This window comes from Notolepis coatsorum (assembly GCF_963971535.1).
Source record: "Notolepis coatsorum genome assembly, chromosome: 9".
Lineage (NCBI taxonomy): Eukaryota > Metazoa > Chordata > Actinopteri > Aulopiformes > Paralepididae > Notolepis > Notolepis coatsorum.
In genome coordinates, this window is record NC_140173.1 from 135,403,871 (window position 1) to 135,425,097 (window position 21,227).

At 44.5% G+C, this 21,227-nt stretch overlaps 1 protein-coding gene across 1 annotated transcript in view; it reads right to left on the reverse strand.

The window, feature by feature from the left end:
• Positions 1 to 21,227, reverse strand: part of LOC311233928 (glutamate receptor ionotropic, delta-1-like) — a gene marked incomplete at both ends in the record, with an annotated part of 834,874 nt that overhangs the window by 362,155 nt on the left and 451,492 nt on the right. The window contains one exon of the mRNA XM_084320981.1: positions 4,312 to 4,596. Within this exon, the coding sequence (XP_084177107.1) occupies positions 4,312 to 4,596 (285 nt within the window). The remainder of the gene's footprint in view (positions 1 to 4,311; positions 4,597 to 21,227) is intronic.

Below are 21,227 nucleotides of genomic sequence, written 5' to 3' on the forward strand. Positions count from 1 at the left end.
TACGCATGGGCATACAGGTATGTCGAGGATGCAAAGACGCATTTATTGGACCCGTTGCCCGCGGAGCTTACATAGAAACAGTGGGACTCGCTAGAGGAGTTGTCACAGGCTGTATAATGCAGGGCTGAAGAGCTAGCTGTCATAGCTTCTAAATTGAAGGTGGGGCAGCGGGCACAGCCCCTCCCTTCCAGCTGGAGTTGACTTGAAACACGGAAGTTATCAAATGCAAGCGAAATGCACACTGTCGAGTCATGGCTCTAAGAGGAATCACGAATAGTGGTTTAAGAGAAGTTATTTATATTTCGAACGTGATTCATTGGGCACTAGTTCGATTATACGTTGTGCATGTTATGACTTTGAACGTCTGCCATTTCCACCACAAAAGGCATACAAGTAACAACAATACGACGCGTCGATCATGAATATGCAAATAGACTAAATGTGTTCGTCGATTGCGCCTTTTGTTTCAGCTAGGTGTTCCATCAGCCTCTTCCACTCTTTGCCCCAGCACGCGTATTGTCATGTTACGACAGATCTACTTTCGTTTAAAAAAGAAAAAACCTGGCCAGGATACAAAAACAATGTGCCACTGTAAAAAGCATGGAAGATATGTGGCGGGGATCATGAAAGGTAAAAAAAAATAAAATAGTTTTTTTGTACTTCTCTGGCTATAGATAGACCATCGACGTCGGGAGCGAGGGAAGGTGGTATTTTTGATAAGATCACACTTCGTCTGAGAACCTGATCTGAGCTCCTGCACTGGGAACACTTAAGATAATAATTTTTCCTCCAACTCCTACGTCCAACATAATCAGTTGGCATGGATTCATCACTCTTCCTCCGTTCTACTCAAAGAGCTCTCTCTCACCGCTCTCGTGTGTAAAGTGAGAATCCGGCATTGAGATTAACAGGCCTGTATGCAGAACAGTTCTGTGGGTGGTGGCGTACAGTAGGTCACAGTGGCACCGCTTGGAGGCAGCCACCGTGGGTCTTTCTACTTGCTCTGTGACGAGGATCCTAATTAGCTGCTACATTTGTTTAATTAAAGTACTGGGTTAGACAGTGAGAGCAAATTTCCAACGGCACTGTCTTTTCACAGCACTTAATTTAGCAGACTTAAAATAGGATGCCTCATTAGAAACGGTGCCCTTATTATTTCTCGCTATAGTGGCGCCTGGTTAAACCGGGTTGTGTTGAGACACAGCCCCGCTCTCAGAGGACTTGTTATACAATATAAAACGAGTCCGTTTTTCATTGTAGCATACAAAGACAGTTCATACGACCACAATGGACAGCTAAATTGCGTAGTGTAGAACATTGCTCTCGGGGGGAGGGGCGGTACAATCAAAGACGTTCAACATTCAACGCTTTCTGTGTTTCTTTTTTGTGTTTATATCACAGGGGGATTCTCGGCATTCGGGCGAAGTCTTCCCCCATTTCACGCTGCCTTTTGTACTGATCCATGGCAGCGCCGAGCACTCACTCTCTACAAGATGAGGCGACGTAGGGCGGCTGGGTGGCGCAGCGGACATTGCACTCGTCACCAACGCAAGAGACACCGGGTTCAAATTCGGCTGTCGGCATTGCCTCCGGCTTGGGCCGGCCGTCATACTAACTCAATTGGCAGAGTTAGAGGGTGGAAGTCGATGGGTGGTAATCTGGACGTTGTGGACAGTGACTCCTACAGGTCGGTTGGGGGACGCCTGCACAGCAGAGACAGGAAATGGCGGGGGTAGTGTGAGCCTCCCACACATTACACCTCCTCGCCAACGAGAGTCCGTGCTGGCAGGTGAAAAGATGTGACAGGCTGCCTCCTCGTGTATCGGAGGGGACATGTGATGCAAGGCTTCTATCCTCCCTACAACCGGCCAGTGGGGGGAATATGCGAGCAACGTTCAAGACAGGGGAGGGGAGAATTGGCACGGCGAAATTGGGATGGGAGAAAAATTTAAAAAGAGGAGAAAAAGTGGATAAAATAAGATGAGGCGACGTGAGGGGCCAACCCGAGGAGAGGTATCTTCAAAAGTGAAACACCCTGTCTCGTAAATATCTACCTGAGGGACTTTTAAAAGTCACACCTCCCAAAAACTGTATCAGGGACAAGCTGCATGAAATCTGAAGGAGAGGACCTGGGAAAGAAATATCACCTAGTCTGCTTTACAATATTGTAACATCTGCAGCAGATATATATTTTTTACAATATATCTTTCTGGGAGATAGACAGGCACAGAATTGCATTCCTCCGAGTGGTGATGAGATTAGCCAGCAGTGACAGAGTATTCTCGGAGGAACTCCAATGCGGCAATATCTCTGGGTTTTTCTGCCCTTGTACACCCATGCCATATAGGCGCGGTCCTGTTGCCTTGTTCCGAATGTGGGTCAGGAACAGTCCGGACCAAAGGGGGCCTCTTAGTGAGATTAATGAAATGGAAATGGAATATTTCGGAGAATATAGAAAAGTGCTCCCTCACTCAAAACCAGCCAGTAAATTAGACATAGGAAATGGTGCTAATGGTGAATGCAGCGATTATATCTTATTTTTCACAGCAATCTCTGAATCTTTGATGTATTTTGTATGTGGTGTGTGTGTGTGTGTGTGTGTGTGTGTGTGTGTGTGTGTGTGTGTGTGTGTGTGTGTGTGTGTGTGTGTGTGTGTGTGTGTGTGTGTGTGTGTGTGTCTGTATGTGTGTATGTGTGTGTGTGTGTGTGTGTGTGTGTGTGTGTGTGTGTGTGTGTGTGTGTGTGTTTAAAATTGTTCCAACAGAGCGTATACTGTATTACCTTTCAAAGCAAATCAAGTCCAAGTATTAATGTGGCACACGCATGGTTATGACTTTTGCAGAGGCTTGATGTTAGTTGTTTGATGTGTCAGCAGCTGATTCTGGAGATGCTTCAGTGTTTTAACTTGGCACGGTCTAGGCCACCTTGTTAAGGAGCTCATGAAAACCCCAAAATGTTGACAAGTCAACAACTTACCCAGAAAGAAAGCAGAACGTTGCACGACAGCACAATAGTAAACAAAGCCCATGTGCCCATGTTAATTATAGGTGTCGCTCGAGACTCGAGAAGGCACTCGCCTTCATTTGCATGAACATTTTACTCCGCCCCGCGCAATGAGGAAAAACTGTCTCAGAACAGCATTTTTTAGACAAAGAAATGTTACTATTAGAGATACTATAACTGTTGTATAGCTTTTGTTCTAACAGTTCTATGGTGAAATATGGTGTAGTCAACTCTGTTGTTGGTGGTGTAGTCAACTCTGAGGCGTCTGTTGTTGTTGGTGTAGTCAACTCTGAGCTGTCTGTTGTTGGTGGTGTAGTCAACTGCCCGACTTAGGGGCCTTTCTCACTCATTATATTCGTTTCCATTCCATTCCGTTCTAGCCCGTTCCGAGATCTAATGCGAACTCCCCCCCCCCCTCTCCCCCCTCTAGTTTGTGTACACACTGCAGTCTTGGTTCGCTTCGGGTTCTGTTTACGGTTTGCCTTTTGAGCGTTTACGCTTGCCGTAGGCGATGATGTCACGTTCGAAAATGTAAACAGGAAGTGTCTTAACACGACGGCGGAGACTGAATGCTGATATAAAATGAACAAATAACCAATAAATATGAAGTTATATTTGAACCTCTGTTGTCAAGCCTTGTCAATATAACCCACCCCATTTTATCACGAATGGATGGTGTTGTAGAGTCCGCTTTTGAGCGTTTTGCAGGCTTAACGATAACGCTAAGCTAACGGCTAACGCTAGTTAACTTAGCCTTTTACTAGTAACATTGCTGCATCGATTATATTGAATGTCATTGATCTACTGGTCGACCACGGCCGACTGGTTGGGCACCACTGGTCTAATAGAAATAATTCGATCCCAAAAAGGGGTGTGTCCGTCTGAGTGAGAACACTCCCCCCCGTTCCCGGGAGCAGTGATTCGATCCCGATAGGTAAGTGAGAAAGGCCCCTTAAAGCTTGCTCACCTGACTGCAATCAGCCTAAAGTCTGTCTAGGGAAAGAAAGCACTCTGACATCACAGATTGGGGAGTATGCAGCAGGGTGAAAATATCACCCACTAGGGCAGCAAAATTACCATGTGTTTAGTAACTCGTTAAAGACTGTGACAAGTCATGTTTACTGTTTTACATTTGTGTAGTTCACATTTTATTCTCTAGAAATGCAACCATAGCCTTTTACAGATCTCATAACACTGGCTGTGCCCAACCAGAAGAGCTCATGGTCATTTTCACTGTTTCATGATCTACCACATAGCATACATGCCACTAGAACGACATCAGATTCATTGATGCTCCACTCAACTTACCATAGTCGCTATCATAGAAGACGATGAACTTCTGCCAGTGCAGCTCAGAGACCAGGGTGAGAAGCACGTCGTTCATGCGTACCGGCGGGCGGGCGGCCAGGGTGTAGCTCTCCCCGTCAGGGCTGGGGTTGAGGTGGCAGGCGGTGCGGGGCGTCCCATCCCCACTCCTCTGGATGAAGAGGTGGGGGATGTGCATGGCATCTGTCAGGGACTGCAGAGCACTGGCTGCCGCACAGCCTGTGGACGTCACCAGAGCCAGGATTCCCTGGTTCATCAGCTCACAGGCTGGTGAGAGGAGAGGAGAGGAGAGGAGAGGAGAGGAGAGGAGAGGAGAGGAGAGGAGAGGAGAGGAGAGGAGAGGAGAGGAGAGGAGAGGAGGATCATTAACACTTTGTTTGCCGTTCACATAGATCTACGTTTCTGTGGCCCGACCGTTGAGTGCCGGAAATGTAGATCTACGTTTCTGTTTCGTTATTTCTTTTATTCCCTATTGCCATTCATAATCCATTGAGGCACCTTGTGCGTGCTGTACTGAATGTGTCTGAGATCGCAGACGGTCAATACCGCCGCCTAATGCCTTGCGGCTGCTATTGCACTCCATTTGAAACAATGTGATTTATTTTCTCTACCGAGCTGCGGTGTGGGGGGCGGGTTCTAAACACTCCGGCAAAACAAGGGCTTGTAGGGATGGCTTGGACAACTGACCCCACCCGCCTGTTCATGTGCAATGCCGGATAACGTCGGAGACAGGATCGCTGTGGATATCTGGAATGGCGATCAGATAATTGGATTATTCTTTTTGCAGTACATCAGAGACCAGGTAAGGACTCTATATTACCAATCTTGCGTTGATACGATATTTTTTTTCCCGCGATCGCTCTGTGTCTGTGTAGTATGTGTGTGTGTGTTGTGTCCCGTTGGTCACATCATGGCATGGATGGGCGCCCCGCTCCAAGCCCCCTTTCATGCGTGCATGATGAAAGATAATACCGATAATCTAGCGTTGATTTCAGATTGATTGTTGATCCAAGCGAGGAATGGCAACGTGTTTAGTGAATTCCAATAAAACGCAGTTTTTGCGTCTTTTCTTGGGATTACTCAGAATCACTCAAACTATACTCATATTCACCACGGTATAAAACAAAAATGTACGGGTGAAAAAATTATCTGTTTTTTTCATGTTGACTGGAAGAAACTCACTGACAATTGAAAACGTTATTAGATCCATAGCTATAATATTTAATATAGTTTTTAGCACTGCAAACACGACATTCTCCCCATTGAATAGAACGCTGGCACTGACGGCCCACAGTGCCCCCTGCTGACTGGCAATCAATGTGTTAACTCATTCAGCGCCAGTCATGAGAAAAGTCGGGTTAACTCGCCAACCGTTCAGCGCCAATCATGAGAAAAGTCGGGTTTTAATCGTTATTTCTTTTATTAGCTATATCCATTCATTTTTCATCCATCCAGTCTGATGTTATCATTGGGAATGGGTCTGAGCTCGCAAAAGGGCAAATACCGCCGCCTAAGCCTTCCAGCTGGTATTGCACTCCATTAGAAATGGTGTGGTTTGTTTTCTGGGACGATCTGAGCCGTGTGGGCGGGGTTTAAATACTCCGGCAGGACTAGTGTTTACACGGCGATGCTGCCCGCCCCCTTCATATGCAATGCAATACAATGTGGGACGGAGCTCCACGAGCAGTATTTGGAATGGTGATCAGATAATTGGATTATTTCTTTTGCATTACATCAGAGACCAGGTAAGGACTCTATATATCCAATCTTGCGTTGATCTGATATTTATTTCTACCGTGATCAAAGCTATCTGTGTGTATGTGTATGTGCTTTTTACCATTGGCTGCGGTGGGGGTGGGGGCGAGCGCCTCGCTATGAGGGCCATTTCATGTATGCACAAGGAAGGATAATAATGATAATCTAGCGTTGATTTCAGGAAGATTCGATAATCAGGCGAAAAATGACAACGTGATAAGTGTATTCCGCTAAAACGCTATTATCGCGTCTTTTCCTGGAATTACTCAGAAGCACCCAAACTATATTCATATTCAAAACGGTATAAAACTGAAATGTACAGATGAAAAAACAATCTGTTTTGTGCATGTTGACTGGAAGCAACTCACTGACAATCGACGCGTGTATTATGGCGTTTTTCCACTGCATAGTACCTACTCGACTCGACTCGACTCTACTCTACTCTACTCGCTTTAGGTACCTGGTACTTCGTTCCTTTTCCACTGCAGGTAGTACTCAGTTTGTCTCCGTGTGGGGAGGCGGGGCCGCTGCCCCGCTGGCATACAGCATGAGAGCTCCGTGAGCATAGCTATGTCTGTGAAGGCTTGGAGCATTCTGCTAAAGCTAACGTTACCTCTCATTGTGTCTATTCTACAAGCTTTAACGTTACCTCTCGTGTCTATCTGCTGACGTTAATGTTAGCATTAGCATTAGGCTAACAACAAGCTTTAACGTTACCTCTTGCGTCTATCTGCTAACGTTAGCATTAGGTAATTACCGGTTTAAAATGGATGGTGATTACCTCACGTTGTGTCTATTCTACTAGCATTAATGTTACTAGTACAAACAACCAATAGCGAGTTATATTGATCACGCTATGTTCGCTAGCCATGGTAAAACGGAAGCACATTAGCACCTAAGCTAACAACAAGCTTAACAAATCAGCGATCTTTTTGTGACACTAAACTCTCCGCTCGGTGGTAAATTGGGTTGATGTCGGTTTTGTTTCATCAATAAATGAGGCAGAATACACAGTGAATCTATCCTTTTTTGTTTATTGCAAACAAATAATGAATGAAATGAATCCTAAGTGAGGCATTAAAGATGGCGGCTTTCTGCTTTTGTGCAGATGCTCCAACGTGTGACGCGTCTCTCTTCTGACCAATCAGTGGTCTGCAGTGTTTCACGTGACTTTTCTGGTACCACTTCTACCCGCTTGGAACCTCGACAGAGCAGGGACTAAAAAAGTACCCAAAAAGTACCTGGTACCAGGTACTTTGGTAATGGAAAACCGAAAATGCAGAGTAGAGTCGAGTCGAGTCGAGTAGCTACTATGCAGTGGAAAAGCACCATTAGACCCATAGCTATAATATACGATATATTTTAAGCACTCGCAAATGTCGCAGTCTCCCCATTGATTAAAGCGATGGCGTTCTAGCTCCCCCTGGCTCATTAAGCGATGGCGCCGAATGAGTTAATGAAATTATCAAATGTCTATTCATTTATCATTGACAACATTGAAAAAATATTATCATGGAAAGTGTGGTCAAGTGAGCTCAAAACGATGATAGTTTGCATATTCTGATGATTAAGTCTGAGCCTGTTCGATCGCAAGCAGATAACAGAAAGGGGGTTGCATGGCCATCGTATGATCATCATGTGTTGCTGCTCATTCTCTCCTTCCTCACAAATAGACACCAGACTGTTAGATTAAATGGCAACTACAGCTCCAACAGAACAGTATCCACCGGGGCACCCCAGGGAACTGTCATTTCACCAGTCCTGTTCACTCTGTACACCGACCACTGTAGCAGCTCAGACCCTGAGATGCTCTTCATCAAATACTGACACCACCAACTCCAATGACCGCATCATTGGAGAAATGAACAGGTTCGCAGAGTGGTGTAAGAACAATTTCCTGGACCTAAACCCCAGCAAAACAAAGGAACTGCTGGTGGACTTCACAACTCCCCCCACAACTCCCCCAGCTCTGGAGATAAATGGCCAGAAAATAGAGCGCGTTGAGTATAAATATCTTGGCACCACCATCGACCATAAGCTCACCTTCAACACCAACACAGATAAAATCCACTCTAAGTGCCAACAGCGACTGTTCTTCCTCAGGAAGATGAGTAAGCTTCAGGTGCGACCATCAATCCTGCAGGCTTTCTACAACTCCTTTGTGGAATCGATAATGTCCTTTAACATCACATCATGGTTTGGAGTGATGTGTGCCATCAACCGGAAACCTCTCGACAGGGTCGTTAAGATCAGCGGCAAGATAATTGGGAAGGACCAGGAGCCATTCAGCAGCATCCACAAGAAACAGACGTTAAAAAGGCCTCCCAAATAGTTGTAGATACCACACACACCCTTCACACCCATTACAAACGAATGCCCTCAGGCCGTCGATACAGAGCTTCATCACTGAACAACTTCCAAGACCTGCCACACCAAGAGCTGATGAAGCAAGCAGAGGCACTTGTACACACCTTAAACCATGGAGGGTAATCTGATTTGGATGGGAAGGAGCTGGCTCAGGAGTTGTAAAATGTACCTGACTTGCCATCAAAGAGCATGACAACTCTTGAGTTGTTGAAAATCATACACACAAAGCAGCTCACAGAAATATATGCCAACTTGTGTATTGCTCTGCGGATCAGTGCAACACTACCAGTAACAGTATAGCTTCAGCCGAGAGGAGTAAAACTATTGAAAACATACCTGAGGTCAACCATGGCTCAAGAACGCCTCAGTGTTCTGGCTGTAATCAGTATTAACCATGAGGTTGGTGGTCAGATTTCATATGATGATGTGATTGATGACTTTGCAGCGAGGAAGGCCAGAAGGATTGCATTGTAAATGGAAACCAGTAGGAGCTACAGGCTAACCTTGAAGTGTGATGATAGGGAGTGGAATGTAAATAGTTCTTGAGACAAAGTGAATTTGTAATTTTTATGTATTTGTTTGTTTATTTAGCATATTATATTTTGATTATATATGTGTAACATATTTTACAATACATAATTTTATTTTAAAGCATATTTGCACGTTATTTTATTGTTTGTTATTGTTATTATTATTATTATTGATTGTTAACTAAGTTGTTTGTTTTAATTCTTTAGTGTGCACTTTACATTTCATCTTAATTTTCTCTAATAGCAAATTTGCACATTATTTTATTGTTTGTTATTGTTATTATTATTGTGTGTTAGCTAAGTTGTTTATTTGTTTTAATTATTTAGTGTGCACTTTACATTTATTCTTAGCTCTTGTTCTTGCTTGTAAAAAATAAAGGTGCAGTACTTTACTGTATAACTGTTAAGATGTTTTGATTTTGGGGGGGGGGGGGGGGGGGGGCGCAGTGATGAAGCTCGTCTAGGGTGGCAAATGTGCTAGGTCCGCCCCTGTGTGTATGTCTGTGTGTGTGTGTGTGTGTGTGTGTGTGTGTGTGTGTGTGTGTGTGTGTGTGTGTGTGTGTGTGTGTGCATGTGTGTGTGTGTGTGTGTGTGTGTGTGTGTGTGTGTGTGTGTGTGTGTGTGTGTGCGTGTGCATGTGTGTGTGTGTGTGTGTGTGTGTGTGCGTGTGTGCGTGCGTGTGATGCGGTGTGTTATAATCCTTGGCATCCGACAAAATGGGTTGCTGCTGCTGTACCTGCAAGTAAGGTTTTCACCACCACCACCCAAGCCTCCATCACCAGCCCAGCCTCCACCACCACCCCAGCCTCGACCACCACCACCACCCCAGCCTCCACCACCACCAGCCCACCCTTCGCCACCAGCCCAGCCTCCACCACCACTACCCAAGCCTTCATCACCACCACCACCCCAGCCTCCACCACCAGCCCAGCCTCCACCACCAGCCCAGCCTCCACCACCACCCCATCCTTCACCACCACCACCCCAGCCTCCACCACCACCAGCCCACCCTTCGCCACCAGCCCAGCCTCCACCACCACTACCCAAGCCTTCACCACCACCACCACCCCAGCCTCCACCACCACCCCATCCTTCACCACCACCACCCCAGCCTCCACCACCAGCCCAGCCTCCACCACCAGCAGCCCATCCTTCACCACCAGCCCAGCCTCCACCACCACTACCCAAGCCTTCACCACCACCACCACCCCAGCCTCCACCACCAGCCCAGCCTCCACCACCAGCCCAGCCTCCACCACCACCCCAGCCTCCACCACCAGCAGCCCATCCTTCACCACCACCAGCCCAGCCTCCACCACCACCCCAGCATCCACCACCACCACCACCACACCATCCTCCACCACCACCACCACCACCACACCAGCCTCCACCACCACCCCAGCATCCACCACCACCACCACACCATCCTCCACCACCACCACCACCACCACCACCACCACACCAGCCTCCACCACCACCACACCAGCATCCACCACCAAATAATATTGCTCTAGTCTCTCTCTCTGTATCTCTCTCTGCCATATTATAGATAAAGATACATGATTGTAATACTATGTAATAACTGACTAATGTTGTGCTGTGTCTATGTCTATCCTATTAATCCAGCATCTCTGTTCTCCCTTTATATATATATTTGCATAGGTTTTCTCTGGGTACTCTGGTTTCCTCCGACACCAACACACATGCATGCTAGTTTTCCTGCCATTGACCTTGACCAAGGTGCTGGCATTACAACTGGAGTTGGTCCCCGGGGCGCCACACTGTGTGGCTGCCCATTGCTCCTAAATAGTTAGGATGGGTCAAATGCAGACAAATTTCATCAAGGGGATTAATAAAGGTACAACTATGTTTATACTAGATATTGACTGAACTGTCCAAGATAACTGGTATAGCACAATGTCAATTCAGTTTTAGGGTAGATTTTCCCTTTAAATTAAACAAAATGTCGGAAAAGTCAGATAGTCAGATGTTAAAAACCAGGCCACATAGATTAATATTTCATGACTGGTGGTGCGTTTATGTCTCCTTTAGTGTGTGACTTTAGTGTGTGTGGGTGGGGTGTGTGTGGGGTGTGTGATATGTTATGAGGCGCTGATTATGTGCTATGAATACATGACAAGGCTGTAAATTATTTCAAAGAGATGACTTATGCAACATCAATTGTATTTATTGGAGAGTAACTTCAGTTGAATGAATGGAAACAGCATGTCCTACAGTATATCCAGAAGTAGACTTCGGTTAATAATTCTATATATCTGAGTCTAATGATATATACAATTATTACACTAAGAAAAAAAACTATAGTCGTCTTTTTTAAATAAAATGACAGATCTGGCATGTTACTACTTTTGAAAGTGGTCCCAATTTCAATCTCAGACAAACACACAGACTAAAACTAATTATAGCTTGCAACAGAAGCCCGGGCATGAGGCAACAAATCCGACTAGACAAGCATGAGCTTCTCTCTTATTATTTATCATGTTAGCAGCAGGGTTTTCAACCTCTGGGTCGGGACCTGTGTCTATCATCTTTGGTACAGTAAATATATGTTTTTCTTGAGAAATAGAATAAGTCTAAATCCCTCCTCCGGTTATTAGACACGTTCAAATGTGTGAAAAGGGGAAATAAAAACCATTGTTTTCTGTGAAAGTTCACGATTCTGTCTATGCTTGACCTGTTTTTAACAGTACGAGAACAGATCAGTGACCAATAGCTCCTCTGACCTCCACCGGTTGATTATTTTAATTGGGGTTTTAAAACAGAGGACAAAAGGAAATGCAAAATAGCAACAACAAAGGAAGAAGAAAGTGCTCTGAAGCCAAAGGCAAAACAGTTTAAACAAAGAATATTGAATCTGTAGTTAATGTCAAGCTCTGAGTGTAATCCGCTGCAGCGATAATCTAATCTCGCATAAAACACAGGGTAAAACAAGGCACACACGCTGCCTTAAAATTCAAGTCAACATTTCTTGCACAGCAGGGCTCTTTTATTTAAGCATAAACGGCTCAGCACATTGTACAAAACAGCAGTTAAATGTTCATTCCATTATTCTAATGCCAACCAATGATGTAGTCTTTATGTCAATGCCTGCAGATCTAGTACAAAGCAGCCCAGCTGAATGCTGAGACTGTTGCACTATCCTCTAGTGGCTGCGTTTAAATAATAATAATAATAATAATAATAATAATAATAATAATAATAATAATAATAATAATAATAATAATAATAATAATAATAATAATAATAATAATAATAATAATAATAATAATAATAATAATAATAATAATAATAATAATAATAATAATAATGATACTAATAATGATAATAATAAAGACACCAAATATATTTTATTTATTTATCCATTCAAACTTTAAAATAATTTCCTAGTACCAGAGGTCCGCATGTCCCTTATTATTCCATATCTGTGTAACTGTAGCATCCAGAAGAGTCCTTTTTTGGAATGTACACAGTCACATCTTGGATCCATCAGCACAAGCCCAGGGTGTGAGGCAACCTTTGCCCCAAGGCATGCATGACTGTGCTGTATGTGCTGTAAGTGGCCAATTGTGGTCTCTCACACATGGACGTTTTGTGGGACATTTTGTAAGGGCGCGTTTTGGATATCAGCAACGATTTTCTCTGCATCTCCCAAAACCATACCCGAAGCAGCATTATCCACATTACATCGCTTTCACTTGCAAATATATTCACAGCATGTGACGCCTGCTGGTGCAATTTTAAATGACTGTAGAGTTTTGGGTTTTGCCGTGACTCATACCATCTGTGGCAAATGGCTGCCTCTCAACACAGTGGCTCTTTTGTCTACCTAAATGCTTGCTGGAAGGATTGGCTTGAACAGAACACAAAATGCAAGAGGGATTTGCAGAGTAGGGATGATATTGTAACAACCACGGATGCCTAGACTTGCTAAGCCTTTGCTAACGGGTCAGACCCTTTAGTTGACTGGTTAGTGCTGTGGCCTGTGGCCTGAGTTTGATGCCCGGCGGCCCCCTGAATTCGCTACAGTACAATATCGTGCACACACAGCCAGGTAGCAGCTGGTAGCTGTCTTGTCAGTTCCTTGCCCTGCTATTAGCTAGCAAGTGTAACCACATACTCTCACACCGACTGGCTGCGTAGTTGGTCTGGATGGTTTCATGCTTGTTGACTATAACTGTCCTCAATGGTTTCTTCAAAGCTGCCATTGTGCAGTGTAACTTTAAAATAAAAGTACATTTATTGAAGTTAAAGGAACACTCCAACATTTTGGGAAATTAGCTTATTTGGATTCTACCCTGGAGTTAGACAAGACGATGCATACCTTTTTCTTCTCTGTGCATGCAGTAGGAGTAGGAAGACGTTGGGAACTAGGCTAATGGAGGAACCTACTTCCAGTGACTGACGCTAAGCTAGGCTAACGGTGCACGTCTTCCTACTCCTACTGCATGCACAGAGAAGAAAAAGGTATGTATCTTCTTATCTAACTCCAGGGTAGATGGCAAATAAGCAAATTTCCCAAAATGTTGGAGTGTTCCTTTAAAGCTTACTGTGGGTACCTTGCAAGAGGGCGGGTGATCCGTGATTGTGGTCAAAATGAGCTGTTGCTGTTCTGCATTGTATTCATCCGCCGTGTTTCTCTGCTCTAGCCTCTCACGTGAGTCTGACAACCGCGGTGGCCAATGAGGTGTGGGCCTTGTCTCAGCCGACTTCCCTGATTGGCCGGAAGCCACCATGCAGATTGATTGATTGAATGACGATTTTATTAACAGATTGCAGAATGGGTACAATACAGTACGGCTCAATACACACAATTGTTAAGGGGATGCAGACCAGAGAAAGACTTTCGTCTTGTTTACATCAGGGTCCCCCATTTTCAATTCATAATGAATTGTAAGTAAGGGTGCAACTTGCTCCGTGCAATCCATTCTTTGTGGATCTAGCCCTTAGACTTTCAGTAGGCATTACTCAGTATTTGGGCTATAGTGGTTAAACTCTCTCCCTTTACCATAATCATCAGTGACAACATTATTGTGATTGTCAGAATTCAAACTAAATGTTAATTAGGAGAAGTTACCTACTGCAGGTCTTACATTAAGTTAACATGAATTAAGTTACACCAAGTTGCACTTATTTCTGTAAAAATATTTTTGCTTCTCAAAATCAAAGTCATAGGATGCAGATTGACTGCTCTGTGGTTAACAGCTTAGGGACATAGTTGTGGATGGCTGTAGTCAAGTTTGAATGCATGAATGAACACATTATCCTGCTAAAGTGATGCTACGTTGATATCTCTATCCTCTGTCAGTTTGACTCTGACCGGATATCAGTCATTCCAGACCAGAGTCGGCCTGACTGACAATCATGGACTAGTAGCCGTCTGCCCCACTGGCCAACGGATGATGGATACTTTGGAATCTTCCAAACACTGCATTGTGAACAGACCAACAGCTAGAAGTAGGAAGGTTTTATGAGGTAGTTTCCTCATTCAAACAATTAATAGTAGGGCTGTGCCAATAACAATTTCTTGGAATGGAATAATCAAAGCTTAATTTTCCCTGTGCAATGGTTTCAATGTGGTGGGTGACATTTCTTATGATGTCCTTGTCTGAGAAGAACTGATTATTAAATTAATTAGTATTTATTTAAGGTATTTCTTATGCTGATAGGCATTTGCCTATTATCGTGATGCGACCGTATCGAAAACAGGAATGATATTTTACTTTTGGTTGATTTTGCGTTAATTGTAGTTGCGAAATCCTGAATAAACATGCTAAAATACATCAAGTAGAATAAAAGGAAACCAAAGCCAATGTCTATGTTTCAGGTCCGTTGTGGCATTGGAGATCAAGTGCGGTAGGAAGAGGAGGAGGAGGAGGAGCAGGAGGAGGAAGAGGAGAGTGGTTGTGGGTATTAGGGATGAGGTGGTGAGCAGGGATGTATTGGTGCGCCCCCACTTCTTTGCAAGGACATTGTATTCTCAAATGATAAAATTAATGTAGGGACTACACTCTATAATCATACAGTAGGCATTCCTCCGGTCCTTATTAGCACCAAAAATAGAACTTTGCACACTGGGGGCAAGGCAGGAGGTGGAAGAAGGAGGGGTGAGGACATGAGGAGGCGAAAAGAGAAAGGGATTGGGGTGTTTGTGTGAATGGAGCCGTACAGGGGAATTGACGTGTGTGTGTGTGTGTGTGTGTGTGTGTGTGTGTGTGTGTGTGTGTGTGTGTGTGTGTGTGTGTGTGTGTGTGTGTGTGTGTGTGTGTGTGTGTGTGTGTGTGTGGTGTAGAGGGTGGACTATTAATGTGACAAATGTGGAATTCATCTGCTGACTCCCTGCACAGGACTACATCAGGCCACCGTAAATCAGTAACACTGGAGCAAGTAAATAACATGAGGAGAGAGAGAAAGAGAGAGAGAGAGAGAGAGAGAGAGAGAGAGAGAGAGAGAGAGAGAGAGAGAGAGAGAGAGAGAGAGAGAGAGAGAGAGAGAGAGAGAGAGAGAGAGAGAAAGAGAGAGAGAGAGAGAGAGAGAGAGAGAGAGAGAGAGAGAGAGAGAGAGAGAGAGAGAGAGAGAGAGAGAGAGAAATAGAGAGTAAGGGAGAGAAGGAGAGAGAGTGAGGCTTACTCATGCATATGCCGTGATGCGCAACAGGCCTCTTGGCAGCTTTTCCCTTGTGCATAATGAAATGCTAATGTTCTGCTTGGTGGAATTAAAATGCACTGGCTTTACCCACAAAGGCCCCTTTGTAAACCCAATGTATTGACAGCTACACACAGCCGGTGTCATGAAGACCATAAATTCAATAGTGTATCAAATATGACCCCAGTGTGGTTCAATGTCTAAAATGTAGGCTGCAAGTAGAGCTGGGCAATAAATCAATGTTATCAATTAATTCCAATGTTTAGAAGTGAAAATCATGAGGGCTGCTAAAATAAAAGTCCCTCTGAGATTTTGTACATTTCCACAATGGTTCACGATGTTTGCTTTTGTTAATAATTTATATTGTTATAAAAACAATGTATAAACCAAGAGTGATTGTGAGCAAAGTGTAGACAGTCAAAGACCCTTCAACAAAGAAAATATGGTATTATCGTGAACCATTATGGGTCATGTTTCCTAACTGAAAGAAGAAGAAAGCAAGTTCATAGTAACCCCTCACCCCCAATAGTTATCTTCAGACACAAGTAAAATATCAACATGACAGCATGCGCTAATAAAAACTAGGAGTTTTGGTTCTCCTCAGTCGTCTCAGTAGCTCACCAATGTTAGCTTCAAACAGGGCCTCCTCACTTAGGTCAAGTTAACGTTAAGTTAAAGACATACAGTTACTACGATAGCTACTAATGCTAACACACTCAACTTGGACTTGAGCACTGATGACTCAGACTTGGACTCGAGCATTGACTGCATTCGGACTCGGAAGGTGCAGGCGAGGACTCGTTAAGTGACTTGTTAATTGATAAATACATTTTATTAAAAATAAATTAATTTGGATATTGATGGCTATATTAATACTGTAACATTATTTAACAAAGTAAATAAACTCCCTTTGAAATGGTGACCGCTGTGTCATTTATGTTTAAATTTTTTCACGATTGCTAAAACACAAAAGCCAATACCCTTAACCAAATGACCAGTTCCCTAAACACATTCAATAAAACTAGCCCCCATTTGCCAAAACCACAAACACATTTCACCTATAGACACAATCCACAAAACTCAATGCCCCTTTTCTCACAACTCTAACCACATTTTGTCTTGCTAAAACACATGTTGCAAACAAGCTCAATGATAGCCACAGTCAGCTAAAGTTGAACACAATGAACACATCTGGTGGCATTGATAAAACACAATGACTCAAAATGTAAGACACGTGTTGCAAATGATGTGACCACCACACCTATATAGGCCAGTGCAGAGTGCACAGGTTTCAAAGGATTTTTTCTTTTCTTCTTTGGGGGTGGAGGGCAAGAATGATGTGTACAAGATGCATTGCTGTATAGTAGTAGAGGCCTGTATATGTATAGGTCATGTTTCCAAATGCAGTATGTATACTGTTACTGTATTCAAATTGCTTACAAAAAACTGTGACCTATTGATAAGGATACTGGAGTTACTGTAAAAAAAAAAAAACATCACATTGTGTTTTACATTTGTGTGTTGTTGTGTAATGGATCCTCCGTAGTGTTTACACATTTTTGCATTGAGTTGTGATAACTGTATTTTCTTCATTTTCATATGGTAATTTACATCCTATTCCTATGAAACACACACATCTATAAATGCCAAATACATATATTTTGAGAACAGATAAGAAGGTTTCTAAAAAAGTGTCCTCGCAGTTCGGTTTCTGGGTTCCTCTGATTGGCCGCGACGCCCACGTGACCCGCGCTAGCACGCCCCCTTATCCACCGCTTCCGCTGCCGCTACAGCTCGCCTGTGTGTTGCAGCGCGCGCGCGGCAGAGCGGCTTTGACGCTCGCTTCCTGAGTCAAGAAACGCGCCACTCTGAGTCAAGAAACGCGCTGTTGGTAACACCACCCACTTCAATGACAGAGCTCTCTTGTTTAATAATATTGTCGCGCCGCCACTCTGAGTCAAGAAACGCAGTCATCTTAATATGCTGCTTATGCAGTTATCAGCTGTATTTGGCATAGATGCCTGAGTCAAGAAACGCGCTGTTGGTAACACCACCCACTTCAATGAAGGAGCTCTCTTGTTTAATAATATTGTCGCGCCGCCACTCTGAGTCAAGAAACGCAGTCATCTTAATATGCTGCTTATGCAGTTATCAGCTAGCTGACTAAATGTAAATCTTATGCAACGCCAGTCAAGAAACGCCTCAGCAGCATCACGCATCAACTGTAATGTGGAGTGGACTTAATCATATTTACAATTAGCATTTTATAAAGTAGAACTATAATGTTTACTTTCTCAGTCAAATTGAAAGCAAAAGTCAAGTCCATGCCGCTCTGCCGCGCGCGCGTCAACACACAGGCGAGCGTCAACACACAGGCGAGCTGTAGCGGCAGCGGTGGATAAGGGGGCGTGCTAGCGCGGGTCACGTGGGCGTCACGGCCAATCAGAGGAACCCGGAAACCGAACTGCGTTGCGTTTGGCATAGAGGCCTCCAGGAAACGGCGACAGGTGGTGATGTACAGGGGTGGCACGACGTCTCACGCCGGAGACGCGGCAGTAGATGGTAGTAACAAGAACGTCCCGACCAGGAGTGGAGGGGAGTGAGCGTATATGAATCCTCCCGACGAGCTGATTGTGGATCAATCTCAGGTGCGTGACTCAGAAAAACGGCACGCCCCCTCGTTGGGCAGCATGCAGAATTCCTCCAGCCCTCACAGTACCCCCCCCTCCACGGGAGCCACCCGGCGACCAGCCAGGCCCGCAGGGGCGGGAACGCAGGAAATATTTTTTCAGAGAGGCACCAGGGAAACTGACCTTGCTAGCTGAAGGGCCAGTCCTAGCAGTGGGGAACAGGGTAGCTACACACAAAGTGGAGGCCATGCTAGCTGGGGAAGCTACACATAAAGTGGCGCTAGCAGAGGGAACAGGGTTAGCTGCCAGGGCATAGCTCTTGCTTAAGCCATTCAGTGCCAACCACAAGTATAGTCGGGTTAACTCGCCATGCGTTGAGTGCCAATCATGAGTATAGTCGGGTTTTAATCGTTATTTATTTTATTAGCAATATCCATTCATTTTTCATCCATCCAGCCTGACGTTATCATTGGGAATGGGTCTGAGCTCGCAAAGGGCAAATACCGCCGCCTATCGTCTCCCGGATGGTATTGCACATCATTGGATTTGATTGGCTGGGACTGTGCATCAAAAAAATAAGTCCGGTCCAGGTTTTACTTCTCGGGCATGCAGCTGGATACTATTGCATTGAGTCCCCCCACTGGGAGCATCGTGGATTATGTGTTTTGGACTATAACGTTGGATCAATGAACCCGATCGATATTTGGAATGGCGATCAGGAATACTCTTTTTGCATGACATCAGATGTGAGGTAAGGCCTTTATGTTACGAATCTTGGGGTAATCAGATGTTCCTTTCTCCGCCATCTGAATGAGTTAATTACAGTAAAAATACTTTACTACTATTTTCTATACAGCTTCTTGTCGACGAGGAAACAGTGATCCTCCACTGTTAAACCAGGCTCTATCACTGCAGGCATAGCCAATGAGAACATCACATCCACCCTCTTAAAATGTCCCATTCTCATAAATCACCCTGTCCTATTCCCATTCAGTCAACTACCTAATGATGCATAGGCACAGGCCTTTATCCTTAACGACACATCTGGAAAGAGAGATGAGGAAACACACACACACACACACACACACACACACACACACACACACACACACACACACACACACACACACACACACACACACACACACACACACACACACACACACACACACACACACACACACACACACACACACACACACACACACACACACACACACACACACACAGTCATTTTCATGATTTCCCTAACCAATGTCTGTGGGATGAGCGTGTTTGCTCCCATTTTGGCCCAATGACGGACACCCCAGGCCCATTAGACAGCAGAAAAACTCTCCCGCAGGAGAGAGGAGGGCTCTGAGTCATTGGCAAGGATGATAATGATGGAATAATGACTCATAAATGTTCCCTGTGAAGTGGACAGGGGCTATCACTCATCTCCTGGTGCCTATCTGACACCTAATGTCAGCCTAACGCCAGCCACACACAGCCATCAAAGTAATGTCAGCCTAACTGCAGCCCACACACGGCCATCACAGGCAAGTACTCCTCACCAGGACAATACTATAACAACCTGCAATCATATGTTATTATGTTTCTGGAGTGGAAGGAAGGATGGATGGATGGATGGATGAACAGACATAATGGACAGACTGATGGATGGGTTGTAAAGATTGGATAGGTTTCTATATGATTACAGGTGAGGCAGTGCTTCACTAAGAAAAGTGTCCCTTGAGGAAATTCAGATGATACATAACTGTGTAGTAACAAGAGATCATAACAAATTTGTGGGGGGGGGGGGATTTGGACATTTACAGGGGCCTGTTTCTAATTGCAGCCACTTGTAGGTGCTCTTTGAGAGCGGTTTTGAAGGAGGGTAGGGATTCACATTCCTTCACGGTTGTGGGTAGGGCGTTCCACATTATTGTGGCATAATTGCGAAACGTGTTTAGTCCCTTGTTTGAGCCGAATCTGGGTTGAACATGATTTGTGAAACTCCCTCTGGTGTTGTGGTCGTGGTATTCACTGACCTTTGGGGAGTATTTCGACATGTACATGGGTATCCCAGTGGTGTAGTGTATCTTGTAGACCAGGCCCATTGCAAGTTGCTGTACTCTGTCGTCTACTCTAAGCCATCCTAGGTTGTCAAAATGTGCAGGGGTGAGGTGGGTTTTATGAGTAAGGCCAAGCAGTAGTCTGACCAGTTTGTTTTGTGATGTTTGTAGCCTTGTTTTTAGGGCCTTTGATGTGCTTTGGTACCATGAGGTGCAAGCACAGTCGTAGTACCCTTGAATGAGTGCTCCTGTTAGAGTCTTCAATGTATTCTTGTTTACCAGAGAGAAGATCCGGTACAAGAATCTTGTTCGTTGGTTGACTTTTTTGATTGCATTGGTTGCCATTTTGTCACAGGAAAGATTTGCCTCTAGGATGGAACCCAGGTAGGTAATTTCATCTTTCCTTTTCCTTGTCACCTTCACCTAATATGTTTTCATCTGGTCAGGTGCGCTGTCACCTAATATGTTTTCATCTGTGTCTGGTCAGGTGTGCCGTCACCTAATATGTTTTCATCTGTCTGGGCAGGTGCGCCGTCACCGAATATGACACTTTTTGCATCTGTGTCTGGTCAGGTGCGCCGTCACCTAATGTTAATATGTTTTCATCTGTGTACACTGACCACTGACAGTGGGGGATGTTTTAAAAATAAAATGTTTGCTTCACCAAAAAAGTTGGTCAGCAGCCACCACTGGTGTCCACCTACTGTAATTTAACCAGTTATATGAGGTGAGCAACAGCTGCTTTCATACAGGAAGAACGATGGAATAATTGAGCTAACCCATTGTTCACAGAACAGCCCGTTTGCCTCTCAATGTCAAAAGATGATAAATTGTGTGGAGGTGAATGAATTCTTAAATCGCACCTAATCAACACTTTGCATATCATTACGGGCTGATAT